The sequence below is a fragment of the Fopius arisanus genome, unplaced genomic scaffold (genome assembly GCF_000806365.1).
Source record: "Fopius arisanus strain USDA-PBARC FA_bdor unplaced genomic scaffold, ASM80636v1 scaffold00064, whole genome shotgun sequence".
NCBI lineage: Eukaryota > Metazoa > Arthropoda > Insecta > Hymenoptera > Braconidae > Fopius > Fopius arisanus.
The window spans coordinates 121043-140321 of NW_011887803.1; the positions used below are offsets into that span (position 1 = coordinate 121043).

Here is a 19279-nt window from a genome sequence, read left to right on the forward strand (position 1 = left end):
GAAACCAAAAGAGCAGTTCCCCCCACTCCAAATTAAACCAACAAATCTCTCATCTCTCTTTCTCTTTTCTCCACTGGGATGTGGCATCAGTAAGATGTCGAAGAAATCCGTAGAGCGTCTCTCACGAGCCGAAAAACTCTCAGTTCCCTCACAACCGCCACTTGCGCCCCGGTTTGTCTCTGAGAAAAGGCTCAAAAGGAATTCACCTCTTCATGGGCAAATAAATTTTACTGTCGCCGGGGATACGGCGTCCTGTGATATACATTTAAATGTGGAATTATCGGAGGACAAAGGGAGAATTGTCTCAGTCACTTCGTCGGTGGATTAATTCTATTTTTTCGCGTCAAAGTGTCAGAGTTTGAGTTTATGTCGGTCATGCTGTGATTTTGGGGCCTGTTGGGGCCCAGGGCCGAATTTTTCGATCTTCTGCCGGTGGTGCAGTGTCCAGTGGTGATTTTTTTTTTTAATCCAACAAAAATTCCGATTTCAAATCGAAAAACTTGCGGTTATTCTTCCCCCGATTTTTCCTCATTTTTCATTTCACTCCGAATGAATTTCCCGAATTTCCTCGAGGTGTTTGCAATTATTCTGATTTTACGATGATTATCTGGTAAATTGACATAAAATTTTCGGGGATATTTGAATAAATCGATGTTTAAATTCCATTTTGAATCGAGAGAAACGACAGAATTATTTCGTGTAATTTAATCTTGAAATTGTTTCGTCTACGAGAGTTAAATTCCCTCTAATTTCGCTTTTCTTGTTTTGACCAGTTGAAATTAATTCGAGCAGTTGACCGGCATCACGAGTAATATGCGTGATGCATATTTATTATTCCCAAGTCCAACAATGAGTGTGTGTTGAGTGCCATAAAGACCCCCCAAAACAAATTCGTTACGAGGTCTTTCACAATAACAAAAGGAGAGAAAAAAAAGCATCAGAGGGGTCAGTAGTAAATTCATCTCGAATTGAACAATCAATTCCTCGAGTTTATCTGGGGAATTCCAAGATCGAGAGGGCAAAAATGGACGCCCGAGGATGCACAACTGGTGAGTGATCCATCTAGATCGTTAAAATCATCTCATGAATTTTTTTTAACCATTTTTTTAAAACTCATCTCTATCTCGATATTTCCGACCCTTTTTTTTTTTTCGTTCATTTGGGGTCACGAACTCTCGTGTCCTTCGAGACTTTCCCCTCTCTTTTGGCCTCTCTGTTTCAATGAGTATATTGTACTCGTGCTAGAGTGCCTGATTTATTTGTAAATAGTTCTGCGAATGTTTGATAAACGTGAGATTGTAACGATCGTGAGAACGATTTGATGAGAATTTTATTTGACGACTTTTTTTTGGTGAAAGGTCATGCTGTTTTTACTTCTAGGGGATTCATAGAACATTCTTGGAGATTTCTTGATGAATTTTTCCTCTTTTGTTCGAGTTATGGTAATTTAAATGTTAGAATGTCTTTCGGCTGTCGCTCAGCTGTTCTAATTTTTTTCAACGCTTTCTAGGGAATTAGTGGGGATAATTACAGTTTTTATGGAGTTTTTCGGAGGTCTTTATGTAGCCTACCATTTTTTTTTGTATCAATTTCTCTTTCGTAGGATTACTACTCACTGTATTGAATCGATTGAACTCGAGTTTTCGGGGAATATCTCGGGATCTGAAGGAGATAGTGGAATTTTTCATAAGAGCTCTTTTGCAGAATGAACCCAGAAGTGAAAAAGAGGTATCAACAAAAATTTCGGTATCTCCCTTCAATTCCGAGATATCCCACAATGAGTAAAAATGAAAATCAATAACTCCGTAATAACTGAGAATTGTAAAACGAATAACATCCCCAGATATCTCTCCACCGATGACCGGACGATGAGAAATGGCAACCCCAGTGTCGCCATCCTGTCCAGGCACATGCCTGGGTCAGATACCCCAGTCATCGCGCTGTGCAAATCTCGAATTTCCACCACCACCACCATATCCACCTCCAACGGCTGAACAATCCACATCCCAACATCAACGACTCATTCAGGATTACTCCTACGCATGTTACGAGCCAGGTCCAAGCTCAATTTATCCCCGTGGTGGCTACCAAGAGGGTGGACAGCGAATGTGGAATTGTCACATACAGTGTGGAACACCTGTGCGAGATCCAACTAAAAGACACACCTATGTTACACGATATGGAACTGAGGAGAACATCTACGAGGAGATATCCGAGATCAGGTAGGCAACTTTTTTTTTTCCCCCCCATTCTTTCACCGTTTATCCCCACCTGTTGCCCTTTTTTGGGCATCGGGCCCTTTGTCCTCACCCCGGGGCTCATTCTCTGCCTCCAGGGGGGCCTTTAAGTGCTGGAAAATAGAAATTTATCGGTGGGTATCGCCTTTTCAGGTGCTTTCAGGAGTTCAAATTTATTGCTTATTTATTTATTCTAATTAAATTCAATTAAATCGGAATTCATTGCTTTTTCATTTGTTTATATAAACATAATAATAATCATAATACCTCATTATTATTATTATTATTGCATTGAAAAATGGTTTTATCAAGTGCCAAAATAGAAATTGAGTTCATCTCGAATAAATTTTCAAATTTGATAAAAATTATAAAAAAAAATCCACGAGACCGTTATGAATAATCGATCTGATTGTTTATTGTTCCAGTAGACAATGTCGCCTGGGTATCTCGGGCTCCGGACGATCTCTAGTTGATGAGGAAGTTCGAAGAGTTCAATTAGGTCATCGTCGTGTCCTCGGGGAATTAAATCTGAGTGTCGAGGCGATGTTGATGCCCTCGATGATCGACGAGATCGATGAAAATTCCGAGATGATGCGACACGATGACGAGGAAAAGCGAAAAATACTCCACAGTATTTTAGCAGAGGAGTCTATGTCACCAGTTGGATGTGATCTCGACAGTGGATTCAGTGGCAGCTCAAGTGCCAGTTACAGGTAATGCCATTTTTTTTTTTTTTCATGTCCTGGGATGTGATTTATGCACTAGTGAATTCCACTTTCACTGTCATAGGCACTTGGCACGGCTAATGCATCGGTAGAAAGGCGATACGTTCACTTTCTTTGATTTGGAAAATGGATATAGGGAAATGAGATCGTGTTTCATTGTTTTTCATGTCAGGAATTTAGGAATTTCTTGGGGAATAATTTCTAATTGGAGTTGATTAAATGAAAATCGATAATTATGGGCAGAGGAAAATATAAAAATGAATAAATTGATTGAACAGAGATTAACTCCAGACCTTTTCTGTTTATAATAATTACAATTTGAGATCTATTTATTCAATCTTTATTCTTTGTTTTATCCCAAGATCTGGACTGGGATCTCTCCGTCGTGACCTTGGCAAAAATTCTCTGGCCTCAACATCTTGCACGAAACTCATCGGCAGTACGACTCGACGAAACAAAGCAACAATGATTTGGAAGAAGGGATTGAAGAGCTGGAAGAAGCTGCATGCCTTCACTAACTCCTCGAAAGTCTGTGGTGAGTCGATTTTTTTTCGTATTATTTTTTTTCCGAGAAATTCAATCTTTAAAAATCGATGAGAATTTTTTTCATGGGTGTAAATGATCCATTACTACCTGGGGGGCCCACGGTGGGTGGGGGGGCGGTAAAGAGGGGAGGGTAGTAACCGTAAATTCCAGGGAAATTGTTGAGAGAGGGGAATCACTTCGTGACGTAAGCACTGAATGCATACAGTTAATTATTGGTACTTGCCAGAGGTCACGAGACACTACGGCCATCTCTTTAATGTTACAACAGCATCTGCTGTGCCACGTGTTCATGTTGTAATAGAATTTCACTGAATTCATTTGGATTTTCCATGGACTAATTTCCATTTTCCACGATTTTTCAACCAATCAGACCCAAAAAATGTATTTCAAGGGTGAATTTCCAGAAGAGCAATCTCTTAGTAAAAGGAAATTTATTTCCACATTCCACTTTCGAGACGAATATTGGCAATAATTCGTTTAGATCGGTAATATTATTTTGTCCATCAAAAAAATTTATTAAAATTCTGGAAAATTCCAACAAATAATTAACCTAGAGATTTTCCACGCTGAATGAAACGATCATTAAAATTTATCGGCAATTTTCTCGACTGCTGACAATATCCTGAGCATGATGAGTCTGTTTTCCTCGTCCCTCTGCTTGGTGTATTCGATGAATTCCTCGAATTTATGGACAAGCTGCGCCTCAGTGGATTGAGGAGTCCCAGAGTCCTGTGGATTTCTCTCAATATGATGTCTCTTATTCTTCTTATTTACTTCCGTTTCTACCGACTGTTTCGGCCTCTTTGCCTGATTCACAGCCGTTCGGATCATCTGCAGCTGCTGCTGGCTAACACGTGATTGGTTTTCCGTCCTTCTCAGCTTTGTCACGTCCTTGACAGATATCGAGGGGGTGCACTCACTCTTGGATGATCTAAAACAATTCATTAATTGAACATGAAAAGTCATAAAATATCGGTAATAACGGCTTGAAAAAATGACGACAATGGTAAATACACCTTGAACGTGAAAATTCCTCGACTTGAATTGGTGTGTCGTCCAGGTGATTGTATTTCTCCTCAACTGGTGAAACAGGGGGTGATATCTGCTCGTCCGAGGGTGTTACTGAGACACATAGAAATTCGTGGGGATCAACCTCTTCCTCTATTTCATTATCCTCTGCGTAATTATCGGGAACTGCTCGAACACTTCTCTGGCCGTGTACAACTTCCTCGATGGCATTGAAAAATGGCCAGGAGACGTCGTCCGCACGGTTTTTATCACCCTGGACTGGATTTTTAAATTCCTAAAATCCAAAAAAATCTTCTCAAATCTCATCGCAAATAAAATTCACTCAGTCGTCAATAAAAAATGACTAAATGTGCTTTTAATGTCGAATCAGTGAATTTTCAAAAAACGAGAGACAATTCCGAGGCCTTGAAATCAGTTATATCCCCAGGTATTCGTTGGGGTCCCTAGGGGGCCAATGGCATTCCGAGAAAATTGAAAAACGTGAAATTCTTACCTTGTACTGCTGTAACAAGTTGGACCACTTTTTTTTCAACACTCGGTATTGAACGTCAGCCATTATCGTTGGAAACTCGCGTCTCATCAGCTTGAGGATGTGCCTAAATTCGGAATAAAAAACATTCCAATGACACACGTCAGTGCATACAAGTCATCAAAAAACGATAAAATCGAATTGAAAAATGAATAAATCATTGAGCAATTGTTTACGCACTCCCATCCGCCTTGAGCCGAGTATTTTCTGCCAGTGAATAATTTTCCATTTTCTCTCCTGAGTTGTATGAATCTTGAAGTTAAATTTTCCGTCCCTGATCGATTGAGAGAAATTCATTAGTATTGAGGGCCTTGGGACCTTCTCGGTGGTTTATTTAATCTGATTTTTTTTTTTGTTTTTACTCACATCTGAATTTGGCGTGGTGATACATCTGCGTCATGTTATTGTCACGATAATCATCGTGCTTAAATGCGTACTGAAATTTAGACCTCGTTTGAGACCACGAGGGGGTGGTGGGAGGAGATGTCTTGCTCTCATCTACTATTTTGTGATAGAAATGAATTCTACGCAGACTCATTCTCTGGTTTATGGGGCTTGGGCTTGGGCTTGCCTTGTGGTTCTGAGGAAATTCATTAGGTTGCCATCTACTGGGAAAAATCACAAGGTCATGACAGGAATTCTCACCCTGACGGATGTTAATCTACTTGACAAACCGAATGTTCAGGAATTTCTGGATAATATGAAATAATCTAAACATTCGTTTTATCTATTTATTTTACTTGTTATTCCATTTATTTTGTGGTGAAAATTTGGAATCAGTACTTTGATCTGTGATTTTTTTAAAACCGTTTGAGAAAACGCCAGGTGTCTCAAAATTTTCAAGAATTTCTGATCTTCAGAATTTGAATTACAAAATTGCGCGCAGAATTCAAAAACAAAAGCTCTGACTGGTGGCGCCCTCTCCCGCCACTCTCCCTTCCCCTCTCACCGCCCTCCCCCGCACACAAATAAAAACGAATTTCCCTCCCCCCCACTATTTTCGTTTCCGCTCCGACAGTTGAAACTCCCTCAGTGCGCGAAACGCAAGAACTCCAGTAACAACCGCCATAATGCAGTATAAATCATTGACAAATCACCCAAAAAGTCCCCAACAGTTGACTAAAAACACCCCCCCAGCACCACCCCCCAACATCTCCAAACCATCACCAAAAAAATGAGGGAAAAACTCAAATAACGAATCAAAAAATCCGCGTTCTCTCCACCAACGGACACAATCGCGACTAGTGGGTGTTTTGTGTGTGTGTGTTTTTTTTTTTGTTGTTTTCTGCGAGAAAAAATGGTGATTTTTGTGTGCCCCTAAAAAATCCCCCAAATTTTTTTGCATTCGGTGTCGAGCAATAATTACAGAGTGATAAACTGTTTTTGATTTCTCTGTTTTTATCCCCTTTGTTTGGGATTTTTGGTACATTTTTTTGAAATTCGATTTTGTGCACATGTGCAGCCTCCTCGAGGACCAATGAGGGGGCTGATCTGTTTGGCCCCCTATTTTTGAGTGAATTTTGGATTTAAAAAATGGAGGAGATGCAGAACGGAGTTGTTTTGATAAAATGTGAGTCAATGGTTTATCAATTTTTAATTGATCGATGGGAATTACTGGAATGGGCTTGTGCCAGTGGAAAGCTGGTGAAATTGCGATGAAAATGGCACTGGGTAAACCGCTTTTCCACGAGCAATTTCCGAGAAAATTGCCAATGAGTGAAATCACCAGTCACTCGATTTTCCCCAAATGCTGGAATTCAAAAAATCATTGCAATTTTTTCCCCCCAAAATTCCCCAACACGTCATGCCAAAATTTTCCAAGGTGATCCACCACTCAATGCCTAATTTAACAACAAATTATTCCCCACGTAAAATTTTTATTTTCAACCCCAGGAAAATAAAATTCTGTCGAACAAAAAATGAGACGAATTAAAAAAATTCAAATTTCCACTCCAAAACGACCGCTTGAATGTCAATTTTTTTATTCAATTAAATTACCGGGAGTAATTAACCAATGATTATTTTAAACTGAGTGCAATTGATGTGTAATTTTAATGTGTTTAAAATTGAGAGCAGGAAGAGGTGCTGAGAGATAGGAAAAAAATTCCGATAGTATTTATTACGAAAAGCTCAACAATTTCTCTTTATCTCGTTGCAGTGATTTCTAATTAGGCTTTTTGGAAATTAAAATTAGAGTATTTTGGTGGGGATAAAATAGAGGAGAGGAATGGTATGGAGAGAGCAGTGGTAGTTGTTTCTAAAATGACCGAAGAAGGGAGAAAGATAAAGGAAAGGGAATGACACCCATGGTGATTTCAAACTAGACGCTGGCAGTGTTGCCAGATGGTTTTGGAGGATAAACCCAATGGGTTCGAGGCACACGGGAGAATTGTGGTACATGCTGGTATGACTCCATGGGTTACAATATTTTTTTCACCAAGATCCACGAAAATTCCAGCTCTCCAACTTTTCTCTTCAATTTTTCCATTTTTTCCCATTTTTCTTTTCATTTCTCTCCCAAATGTCCACCGATTATTAAATAATTAATTTTATTTTCTCATTCGAATTTTCATTTAATTGTTACATCGAAAAAAAACAAATTTAATGAACATTCGATTAATTAAATTTTATACATCAAACTAAAAAACAAATGTTGACTGAATCCCAAAAATTCGGGTTTTCGTTTCAAGGTCAATATCGCAATACCTCAACAATTTCCTTTTGCCTTCATAATCCGATTTTTCATCATTAATCATCGATTTAAAAAATCTCTCCAGTCACTTTCAATTAAAACTCACTCAACCGTCTATTTACTAAAGAGACAACAAACAGAAAATGTTTAGTACGACTTTCTCACTGGAAATTGAAATAGATTTCAATATTTCTCGTGTTACCATTGGCCGTTTACCCCAACGATCTCTGGACACATCATTAATTATTACAAATAGAAAAGTTTTTGGAGGAGCTGCTTTCTGTCAATCTCAATTGAATCTAATCATCTCTAAATGTTCCTGTGTCCTCAATAATCGCAAAGAACTGTTTACAAAATTTCTCCACCTCATTTAAATCTTCATTTCATCAATTCCAATGACTCCAGCTCAATGGATTCACCTGGAGCTGTCCTAAATTGCCATGAAACACCACAAAACTGAAAAATCGTCAAATCATTAATAAATTATTTACCAGTTATTATTTCAATCGGTTAATGAATCTAAAACAAATTTTAAAATCCACCCAAAATCCAGCGTTGAATGACCCACCAACTCCTATCTCCACCGCACCGTAAATCATCACCGGAAGTGCTTGACTCCATCCGAAGGACGTCATTGTGCCCGCATGATTGAACCTCCACTCGTACCAAATAAACCGTTGAATCGTAATGTCCGTCATCAAAACACTCCATTACAAAAAAAAAAAAAACTCATTCACCCCCAGCCGATTAATTCACCTCTGGCCCAGTGAACCCATTCAACAAATTTACCGTCAATTAAAAGAATTATTTATCAAGCCGATGAATTATTCATTGAAATCATGTGGTAATTTCATTTACCCACGGGTAGTTCACCTGTTCCGTTGTGTATTCCATTTCTTCCCCTCAAAAAAAAAAATAAATCCCACAATTTTTTTTACTTCATTTCTTTTTCTATTATATTTTTTTCCTTTTCTATCGAATCTATTCTGTCTATTCCATCTCTTTCTAGCACTCGTGACACCATTGCGTGCAACACCCGCCTGTTGCGCCTGAATATGTAGTACGCAACCTGCATGAGGGGGAGGGTGGGGTACAGAGGGGGTGGGGGTACAGTCGAGGAAGGGGGGCCATTAAGGGGGAACAGGGGGATTTAATTTTAATTCCTTTATTCCGTGTTCGGGAGGTTTTGTTCCCAGTGTACATGCGCACACGCGTTATGGCCGTTATTTTTTTTAAAATGATTCTTCTTTTTTTTTATTTATTTATTTTTTATTCAGTCCAGGTTTTTATTCTCTATTCGTTTATTGGGGACGAGGGAGAGCTGAGTAAGCGAACACCCGGAAACCCTTTGTGTTTGGGCATCGATTGGAATTAATATTGATTTTTTTTTCTTTGTTTGTGTATTTTTAGGGGGATTTCAGGGGGAGGGGGTGATAAGAGAGATATATATATTTTAACAATTACATATTTATCGTGCGGAGAAATATCTCATCCGGTTTCTTTCTCAAAATCCAAATCAAATAAAATGGAATTGTCTTCCGTCAATTTGACCCACCCCTCAGTAATCTGAAATTGATTGATTCGATTGATCAATGATTGGAGAATAATTCAACGTGATTTAATTGAAGGAACAATGCGACGTTGAAACCATTAGAAGAAACAGTATTTTGTATGCGTAGGAGGTGGTGGGGTCGGTGGGGAAGAAGGGGGAGAGCGGGGGAGGAGGGGGTGGAGGGGGGTGACCCATGGGGTCGGTGGGGGGATAAGCAACCATTCAGAATGCAGAAGTGGAGAGGAATATGGAAGTAGTTGATGATACGTTTAGCTGAGAGGTGGAAGTAACTCCACTCTCTTCTGGAGTTGAGAGAGCCACTGGTGTCTCCCCACCTCCTCATCAATTTGTGGTAGGTGGTTTTAGTCCTGACACAAGCCACAAGACATAATGGAATACGACCAATAGTGCACTCGGTTATTGCTGCTCTCGAGGAATTTCTTTGGGATTTGGAGAGTAAAAAATATTTTGTGAGGTGACAGTCCAGGGATTTTTTATTTTTTTTTTTTTATTGAAAAGTTGTGACTTTTTTGGTGATTTGGGGGGCTGTGGGGGATCCTCCAGTGGAGGGGTTTTGGTGATACATGAGGAAACTCCGGGATGGTGTCGTCCTGCGGAAACACAAATGTGAGATTTTTTTTTTTGGGGATCTGATCGTCTGGGGATTTTTTTCGATTCTGGGGAATTGACGCACTGCGTTTTTTCGGGCGGGGAGGGGGTTTGGTGGAGTTTGTTTAGGTCGTTGGTTTGTTTATTTATTTTATTTTTATGAGGGGCTCTCGGTTCTGGGTTTTCTCAGGTATGGAAATTTTTTAGTGTTTTATTCGGCTTGCGACCCATTTTTTTGAAAATTGTTTTGAGGTGAATTTTTCAGAGGATTGTGCGATTTTTATCGTTTTTGGATCTTTGAAAATTTAAATGCCAAGGGTTTCTCCAATTTTTTAAGGAGTATAAGAGTAAAAATTGAAGTTAGATAATTTCCAATGTTTTTTCAGTCCTTTTGAAATTGAAAAATCATTTCGCAGACATGTGTCATTTTTCGACAGACTTCTGGAGGTGAATGAGTAGGAGTTTTGGGCAACCTCTAAATTTTTAGAGAGGTGAAAAAAAAATTGGGTCCGTGGGTGGATTAGTCATTCGGTAATCGAATTTTGAAGGAATGAGATTGAAATCGAATTATCGCTTTCGCCGACTTGCGAAACGATTTGTGAAAAATTCTGGATTCAAGCAGAGGCTTTTCCAAATTTCCAACACATCGGACTTCTCCCCAAAAAGCAGCACCCAAATTTCAAAAAAAAAAAAAAATGCATTAACAAATGGAACGGCAAGCCAGAAGTAAAAATATCGTTAACCCGGGAAATAAATCGGCAATAACCGAATGAAAAAAAAAATTCATTGCAACGAGGGTCTCGTATTTCTCATTAAAATCCCCTTGAACAATGATCGGTGTTTGCACCGATTGCACAGCGATAATAATTTTCCGTCTTCGTCTTGGATTTTAGCGGGAGTAAAGTCGAGGCCAAGTCCCCTGGACTGGAATCCGCGAGAGGAGATGGAAATGGAGGTGGCGGCCTCCGCGCAAACTTTAACGATTGCAAAAAGAAAGAGAACAGAGAAATAAAATAAAAATATGCCATTCGTACAGTCGAGAGTGAAAATTATTTCGTTTTACGTACAGGGGATTGATAATTGTTTGAATAATTATTGGTGGCTGGTGGGCAATTTGACTTGGGGCATTGTCAGCATCCGCATCACGCTCTCTCAATTGAGACTCGTTAAAACGCACCCGCAACAGTTATTCCCACGTTTACAACGTTTATTCACCCCAACTTTGAATTATTATTGTTTTTTTTTTTTAACAACGCTATTTTATGCAGCTCCCCAGCGCTTTTTTATACCGATTTTTTTTTACCGATTTTTCTACCGATTTTTCTACCGATTTTTTTGCAGGACTCGTGAATTTTTCGTGAAGAAAATCGACTTCGAAATTCTAATCGATTTTTTCAGCGATTTATTGGGGATATATTAGGTTTTTTGTGGAGAAAATCGATTTTTTAATTCGGATCGATTCCAGTTTTTCAGTCGTCGATTTTCCACCGATCGAAATCATTATTTTCAGCCTCAAAGAATCGTTTCTTCAATTATTCCGTTTCGTGGTAATTTATAGATTTGTTTCTCATCCAAAAATAAATTTCGCAATCTCTTTGTTTCGGTTTTTCCAATTTTCACCGAAAAACCATTTTCCCATTTCTCCTCAATAATTTCCCCAATTTTCCTTCTCCCGAATTCGGGAAACCTTTCTTTTATTTTTAACAATTAAACCCTTTCGTTTTAAATCCGCAATCTGTAATTTAACTTGTGGACCAATCGTGTCAGGGACACACTGCAAATAATTTTCAAACCATTTCTTTTTTTTCGGCTCGTGTAGAGAGAAAAAAATAATTGGGATGCGTTGTCGCAATAAATGGAATATATCTTATAAATAGACACTTCCGTCATTCGACTGTACGTGAGGGATTTTCTATGTAATTCCATTGGGTTGTATTGCGCTTGGTTTGTCAGACCTACACATGAACCTTCTATAACTCGATTTCATTCTGTGAAAACCGACAGACAATGCACTGAGACTTAACTTCCAGTGGATGGATAAATATTGAAACGTGCCCCAATGAATTCTCAACTTTTTCTTCGGCTCCCATTCAATTCCAATCTCAAACCGCAATACAATGGAACAAAAAAAAAAAAGATAACTCTTCCTCTCCCATTGATTTTTATTTTTACCCCCATTTTGATTTTTATTTTCATCTAATTGTTTTTATTTTTAAGTCCCCCCCTGACATTTGAAGACGTCAAATGTCAAATCTCATAATTTATGATAAATTCTCTGAAATTCAAATGAATAATCAATGAATTAAATTATTTTTAATTAACAACTTTTTGTTCAGTATTTCCAGCTTTTGCTGACGCCCTACAAATCGTTCGTTACTTTTTTTTTTATTGAGAATCGCTATTTTTTTCTAGTCTGTCGTTTGAGATTGTAATAAACAGCTCGAGTGCCAACTACAGTAATTTTTCCCAAATGCTCGTACGTCAGAGGATTAAAAATAGAGCTGAGGATGTCTCGAAAGACATGGAAATCATGTTTCAATATTTGTTTTCCCTTTTCTTTCTATCCAAAGTCCTTGAACTTTGAATAACTCTCGAAACAGGGGACGTCACAGCTCATACACCCGAATTGAAAACCAGAATTATTTCACGTCCCATTCAAACACGCAAAAAAAAAATTAAATTACCATTAAACCTCAAAATGAATATTTCCATTCCACCAAATATTTAATTAGAAAATAGAATAAACTTCGAATGAATAAATATTGAAAAATAAAAATGAGAATGAAATATTTTGTCCTGCAGATGAGCCTCGCTCTCGCTGTCAATCCTGGGACGACGTAGTGCCACCCCCAAGAATGGACCAATTGACAAAACGTCAGAGCCTCCAGCAGCCGCCACATCATCTGCTGGAAGCAACGAGCTCCAATGCCTCAGTGCAATCCGTTAAAAGCGAGGACTCCTGGTGTTCAGCATCGGATCACGAGCCGTCGTCCGACGACGAGTCCGAGAAGAGCAACATGAGCATAAAGAGTAACTGTCAATTACGCAATACCCTGCACAAGGCCAAGACCCTGTGCGACAAGTGGAGGACCCAAAATATAAGACTGAATAATGCAAATGCCGAGACTATTGACACATCAATCAATCAGGGGAGATTATCGAGATGGTTCAGCATCAGGCGAGGATCAACTCATCATTATGACGTTGACTCTTCGTCATCTGATACGTCCACTGTCTCGATGTGCAGTCCTATCAAGGGACAGCCATCATCAACACCTCTTCAGAGATCACCAGTACCCAGTGCCAACACCATGACACGTTTAATTGAGGTATCCCATCGTCATGGTCTAATTAACAATTGCCAATTGATATTTTCAAACTAATTATCAATTTTTCGAGTTTGATGAATGTATGAATTCGTTTGAATTCCAGGAGGAGGAGACTTATGGATCAAACTCATCGCCAGCAGCTGCGATTATGCAATTCCAATGTCCTCATCATCACAGACAGCCACCCCCAACTCTACCCCCAGCTCCATCAAAACTGACACAACAGCAATTAAAAAGACGTCTCATTGTGGCGGCCCTTGTACAATCGGAGAACAGTTATGTCGCAACGTTACAGAGACTCGTTAATGGGTATAAAAAACCATTGGAGGAGTCCTCACCACCGATACTCAGTCAAACTAAAATAGCAACTCTTTTTCATCGACTACCCGAGATACTGCAGTGTCATACATTGTTTAGAGTGGCTCTCGCCGAGTGTGTCGAGTCTTGGGACAAGGATGAGAGGCTTGGAGATGTATTCGTCGCGAGTTTCAGTAAAGCACTCGTTCTCGATATTTATAGTGGATTTATCAATAATTTTTCCGTTGCCATGGACCTCGCCAAGCAGGAGTCCAAACGGAAAACTGCACTTGCTGATTTTTTCAAGGTAATTACTCTTGAAATTACAGGTGATGTTGAAATCTCATGAAGTTTTATAAAATTTTATAAATTCCCTTGATACTCATCGAAATTATTTATTAATCATTGATTCCAGTGAAATTATTTTCGAGAAATAATAGTAGACTGTGATTATCATATTCTCCATAAAACCGCGATTGTCTCAACATTTAAATAGAGTCCACGCACGTCCGCTGTCTCATCTTTCTCGGTATTACAATGAAAATTATTTTATTATATGAATATTATTATAAAACTCCATGCAATCCCTACAATTCCTTCCAATTTTGAATTCTTCGTTAAAATGTCTAGCCCAAAGAATAATTTTTGCAGAGTAATTCATGAGATTGATTTTTTTTTTGGAGGATAATTTTCTGGGGTATCCATTGGGGTCATTGTCGACCCCATAAATGTAAAAGACACCGGCAATTTCGATTGAATTTTTTATGGCTTGATGAATTGGTTTATTTATAATACTGATGTGTCTCTTTAGCGAGGTTTATTAATTATCGCCATTACGACTTTCGTAATCACCAGGTGAAGCAAATAAGTGCCCATGATAGGCTGTCCTTCTTTGGACTGATGGTGAAACCAGTGCAGAGGTTTCCACAATTCATTCTCTTCCTTCAGGTAAACAAAACCATTAACTATTGATATTATTAATAACCAAGAGATACTATTCCTCCAACGAGAGATTCATAACGCCCTTGTTAAATTTTTTTAAACCGATTATCCAATGCATTGACACCCGCAGGACCTTTTGAAACACACACCACAAGGTCACCATGACAGGATGTCCCTGCAACTAGCCCTGACGCAGCTAGAGAGTTTAGCAGAAATGTTGAATGAAAGGAAACGAGAGGCCGAGCAATTCCAGGCATTCAAAGAAATGTTACGTCACGTTTCTGGAAAGCTCTCCCACCGGCCACTTTCATCTTCCTCTAGATATCTGATAAGAGAGGACAATGTTACACAATTGGAATTCAATGCCAGTGGAATGATAACAAAGTCCAAAAGAAGAAGATTATTGTTGCTTAATGATTTGGTTGTTTGTGTGTCGGTCGCGCCAAGATCGATCGATGATTTTTCCAGCAGCGAGAGGCTCACCCTCAAGTGGACGCATCCGGTGTCCGACATTGAGGTACTCCCCAATTATCAGTCAAAAATATATTGATACTAATTTTTTTTTTCGTGTTGATATATCGGCACTACTCATTCTGCTTCGAAAATAATAAATTCTTCACTGATTCGCCGAGCACTTCATCCTCATGTTTTATTCTCAATTCGTATTCAAGATTCAAGACACCAGTACATCGCCAACACTGAGCCGATTACTCACCGCTGGATTGAACAAAGGCGGCAGTTTGAAGTCCGACAAGAGTGGGGGAATGAATGAGAGTAGTCAGGCAGGTGCTGATACCCTCTGCGTGGAAATGAATGATCTTATGCATGATTACGAGGTCATGTCGAGGATAAGTGATTTGGTTACACAACTCAAGGGCACGTATGAGGTAAATTCAACCGCATTTATTTGTTATTCTATCAAACAAGCTTTAAATTCGGTGAGATTTCACTACCTGGCACTCAATTCGTGGAATGGGTAAGGATGTTTATCTTCTCCACGCCAAAAATCCTCACTGGCAATGAAAAACTTCACGATAAACGGTGAAAACATGGGATTGAGTGAATTCACTCGTGGGCCCATTGCGCAGCTAACTACACAGCTTGGGCAGCTCGCGCATGCGTAGGCAAGGGCTGTTAGAATAGGGATTACCCACAATTTATGGACTGAAAAATAGAGAATCATTATTAATCCTCGGTAATAACGTCATTGTTAATGAATGAATTATTTTTGGAACTTTCAGGGTATATCAGTTCAACAGACGAAGCAGATACTTCAGTCGATTCAGTCGTCAGTCCAGCAGAAGGACGAGGACATGATATGGGCGGACAGCTGTTGCCTCCAGCTGAGTACAAAACAAGGACAAATGTACACCTTCCAAACGGAGAATCCCCTGGTGAAGAAGGATTGGATTACAGAATTGCGTCTTGCCCAGCTCGCTCTGGACCCCAACAACTCACCCTCCTGGGAAGTACCTGAGCAGGAGCAACGGCCCAGCACCAAGATGCCGCTCTTCGTCAAATCCCAGCCTGTCTACAGCTCCCAATATGCGTCAGAAGTCACCTGTGGCTGCTACTACACCACTCAGTCACCAAAACCAACGAGAAGACACACCTCGAGGCATCCTCAGAGCTACCTCTGGATCTGCACGGGTAATGGTGTCTCCAGTCACATCACGGTCTTCTCCCAGTCGACGTCTGCAACGTCTTCCTCGACTTCCCTGAAGAAGACGTCGGCATTCGATCTTTTTGAGACGAAAGTTACAGCTATCGAGTTCGTCAAGAGCTTCAGCACTCTCAATCCTGATCTGATATTCCTGGGAACGGATTCTCATAAAGTCATAATTTATAATGCCGTGGAGCCTGAGAAACAGGAGCAGATGGGAATGTACCCAACACCTGGATCTGTCATTCAGATCAAGTATCACTGCGACAATATCTTCATTGCTCTGGACACGGGGAATCTCTTGATTTACAAAAGGAATCAGGATGGTAGCTGGAATCTTTCGGCACCGAGTCAAGCATCTCTGGGTCGCGATCCAGTCGCCAGTCTGATGCCCATCAATTCGACGGTCTATGCAGCGTCTGGTAAGAAGGTATGGGTCCTCTCGGGCCCCACTGGTGAAGTCCTGAAGAGCTTCTCCGTTCAGCACGAACACGTGGGGAATGTCAAGCTGATGGCGCACTCTGGTGTTGGGCTCTGGGTGGCCCTCAAGAACTCATCCACCGTCTGCCTCTACCACACTGAGACGTTCAAGCACCTTCAGGATATCAACATCGCCTCGAATGTCCTCAGGGTCACCAAGACCTCAATATTGGACAGACTTGGAACACCTGGGGAGAACGGTGAGAACGCCTCCGTCACGGTGACAGCTCTCATGGCCTGCAAGGGTCTCCTCTGGGTGGGGACTAACGTCGGCATCAGTCTCACTATTCCCCTTCCTCGATTAGAGGGCGTTCCCATAATCAGTGGACGTGTCAATATAAGTTACCACGCCCATTTCGGACCAATCACATTTTTACTGGCACTTCAGAACTCCAAGGTCGTTTATCCGAAAGAGGAACTCGAGGTGGAGGAGGTTAAGGGTAACGAGGAAGAGGTCAATAAGAATAGAGTTGACAAGTTGAAGCAACAGTTGGCGGGTAGTCCTGTGGCCTTGAGACGAAAAAAGGTGAGAGAGAGTGAGTACAGGGGTTCTAAGACACTTCCCAGGGGCTTCGGTGGGAATTTCTCCGCCCAGGGGGCATTCCTCGGGAACTCCCTGAGTAATTCGTCGGGATCGTCAGGGGAGAATTGCAATGTTTATGGTTTGTATGAGGAACTTATGTACCCCAGGAACTACGAGAATGATAATAATTCAGGCGTTGATACTATTTATGAGAGCCTCAGGCGTTCTGATCCCGAACTTGGGGGCGTGCCTAGTAAAGTTAATACTCTCGATCGACGGCTTAAGATGAAGATAACGAGGCCCAGGTCTCTCGATCTCAGCAATTGGTCAGTCGATTCACATGCAAGCTCTTTGTACACGTCGTCCGGGTCCGAGGAGAATCTCTCCAAGGGCAAGCTTTCCAGAAATGGGTCCTGTGTTAGTAGGAGTGGGGGTCGGGAGGCGGGATTTGCATTTACGGGTGGGGGAAAAGAGGAAGATAAAGCGACAAAGGTGTGTAGCAAGGGCACGGGGAAGAGGAAGGTACAGGTTGTTGAGCAGCCGAAGAGAACTGTTCTTACCCTTATGGGGGGCAGAGGGTATGTTAATTGGAGGCAATTGGGGGGTGTTCAGGGGAAAGGGATGAGAGAGCCTAATAGTAATGATGCACATATTGTTTTGTGGGAGATGAAGTTGTAGGGGGAGGGATGAATGTGCGAGGGGCTGAGGGCGACCTGGGGGAGCTTCTTCGGGGAAGGGCTTGGAAGTGGGTCGTCATGGTAATCGTTTTCAGGGAAAATTTTGCTGGCTTTCACGTGGTCGTGATCATTTTTTTCCCTTGATCTCATTTTCAGAGATATTTGGGGCGAGAGATAGAACGGTTCGTGGGATGGAAATGAGTTTAGGCTCAGGTTCTCCTCAGCCACTTTGTGTATTTATTCCCAACTCTCCCGGTGCTTATTTAACGTGCAAATCGACAATAATCTGAAATTAAGAATCTCAAAGAGAAATTATTTTTTTTTCTATTCGTCACGTCAATTTTTTTTTCGTTAATCCCAATGCAATTTGTTCTCATGGAAAAAGACATTCCTAATTTATTAATGACGTGAAAATGACTTAAAAATGATGAAAAAAAGTTGATTATAAATCACCAAAGAAAAATTGAAGAAGACGAAAAATACATTCTTGTATGAAAATTATTTTTCAAAACAAATGTAATTAAGAAGAATCCACTAGTAAATTTTTCTGATGAAAAATTCATTTTTTGTTGAAATAATGTTAAATAAGCCATGGATATATATTAATAATGTTCAAATTTTCTGGGCCTTGTTAGTTATTAAATCGTGAAATTACTATTGAAAAAACAACTGTTCACATTTTATAAATAAGCGAATGGAATAAAAAACAGTTGAAGCTTTTTCTTATAGAAATTTTCGATCGAGTTTTTGAACTAAAATATTTATATATATTTTCTGCCATTGTTTTTTTCCGCAAAGTATTTGTGGAGAGAGAAGCAACAATTAATCACTTGGGAAATGAACTTTGTTAGTTCTTAATTATTATATTCTTGTGATAAGAGAAACTAGAAAAATTATAATAATGGTTGATAACACGAATGTTACCCCGTATTGCGTGATTGAAATGAATGAATCTAGTTGATTAGAAAAATTAAATGGGAGATTTGATGTGCTTTCGAATGCTCGGTGATGAATTTTCTTTTGTATGAGAAGTATATGACAGGAGTTTATGTATATACATAATGCACTCGAAGGCCAGCAGGTGCCATTGTAAAATTCTCACAATTATGTTTACTCATTACTTTTCTCTTCATTATTTTTGATTTTCTTTTTTCTTTGTAATTTAAACAAACGTTATTGAGATATCTATGAGTATAATTATTTTTCATCAAGCAGAACTCATTGTCTTCCTCATTTTATTTATTATTTATTATCCTAATCGTAACCTCATCTTCAAAAATTCCCCTTTCCCTTTTCCCCTATTTTTTTCCAATTTGAAAGCTGAAGAACTCCAATTTTTTATCATATTTTCTCGTTTTTATTCATTAAAAAAATACATGTTGCAGTTGTTAATAGAAATTGTGGTTTGCCAATCGTTCTGATCTGTGAAAAAAAATCAAAAGGGTATTT

At 39.7% G+C, this 19279-nt stretch overlaps 2 protein-coding genes and 1 long non-coding RNA gene across 6 annotated transcripts; 1 reads left to right on the forward strand and 2 right to left on the reverse strand.

Annotated features, from left to right (window-relative positions):
- The first annotated feature begins 129 nt into the window (after nucleotides 1-129).
- Nucleotides 130-19014, forward strand: LOC105269008 (rho guanine nucleotide exchange factor 10). Of its 4 annotated transcripts, XM_011308963.1 has the most exons (11): nucleotides 130-450; nucleotides 774-1049; nucleotides 1844-2222; nucleotides 2663-2950; nucleotides 3325-3497; nucleotides 12722-13248; nucleotides 13352-13852; nucleotides 14401-14493; nucleotides 14618-15004; nucleotides 15159-15374; nucleotides 15729-19014. In XM_011308963.1, the coding sequence occupies exons 3-11, from the start codon at nucleotides 1876-1878 to the stop codon at nucleotides 17829-17831; spliced, it is 4635 nt and encodes a 1544-aa protein (XP_011307265.1). In that variant the 5' UTR covers nucleotides 130-450; nucleotides 774-1049; nucleotides 1844-1875; the 3' UTR covers nucleotides 17832-19014. The 4 variants fall into 4 exon arrangements, with proteins under 4 accessions (XP_011307265.1, XP_011307267.1, XP_011307268.1 ...); XM_011308965.1 differs by lacking the exons at nucleotides 130-450; nucleotides 774-1049; nucleotides 1844-2222; nucleotides 2663-2950; nucleotides 3325-3497 and adding an exon at nucleotides 6111-6636; XM_011308966.1 differs by lacking the exons at nucleotides 130-450; nucleotides 774-1049; nucleotides 1844-2222; nucleotides 2663-2950; nucleotides 3325-3497 and adding an exon at nucleotides 9606-9662.
- LOC105269011 (uncharacterized) lies at nucleotides 3950-5632 on the reverse strand. Its single transcript, XM_011308967.1, has 5 exons — nucleotides 5433-5632; nucleotides 5247-5340; nucleotides 5031-5133; nucleotides 4525-4811; nucleotides 3950-4439 (listed from the first exon to the last, which is right to left on the reverse strand). The coding sequence occupies exons 1-5, from the start codon at nucleotides 5602-5604 to the stop codon at nucleotides 4091-4093; spliced, it is 1005 nt and encodes a 334-aa protein (XP_011307269.1). The 5' UTR covers nucleotides 5605-5632; the 3' UTR covers nucleotides 3950-4090.
- On the reverse strand, nucleotides 7730-8768 carry LOC105269010 (uncharacterized). Its single transcript, XR_892395.1, has 3 exons — nucleotides 8301-8768; nucleotides 7961-8214; nucleotides 7730-7879 (listed from the first exon to the last, which is right to left on the reverse strand). It is a non-coding gene; the product is annotated as an uncharacterized lncRNA (long non-coding RNA).
- Nucleotides 19015-19279: the final 265 nt, after the last annotated feature.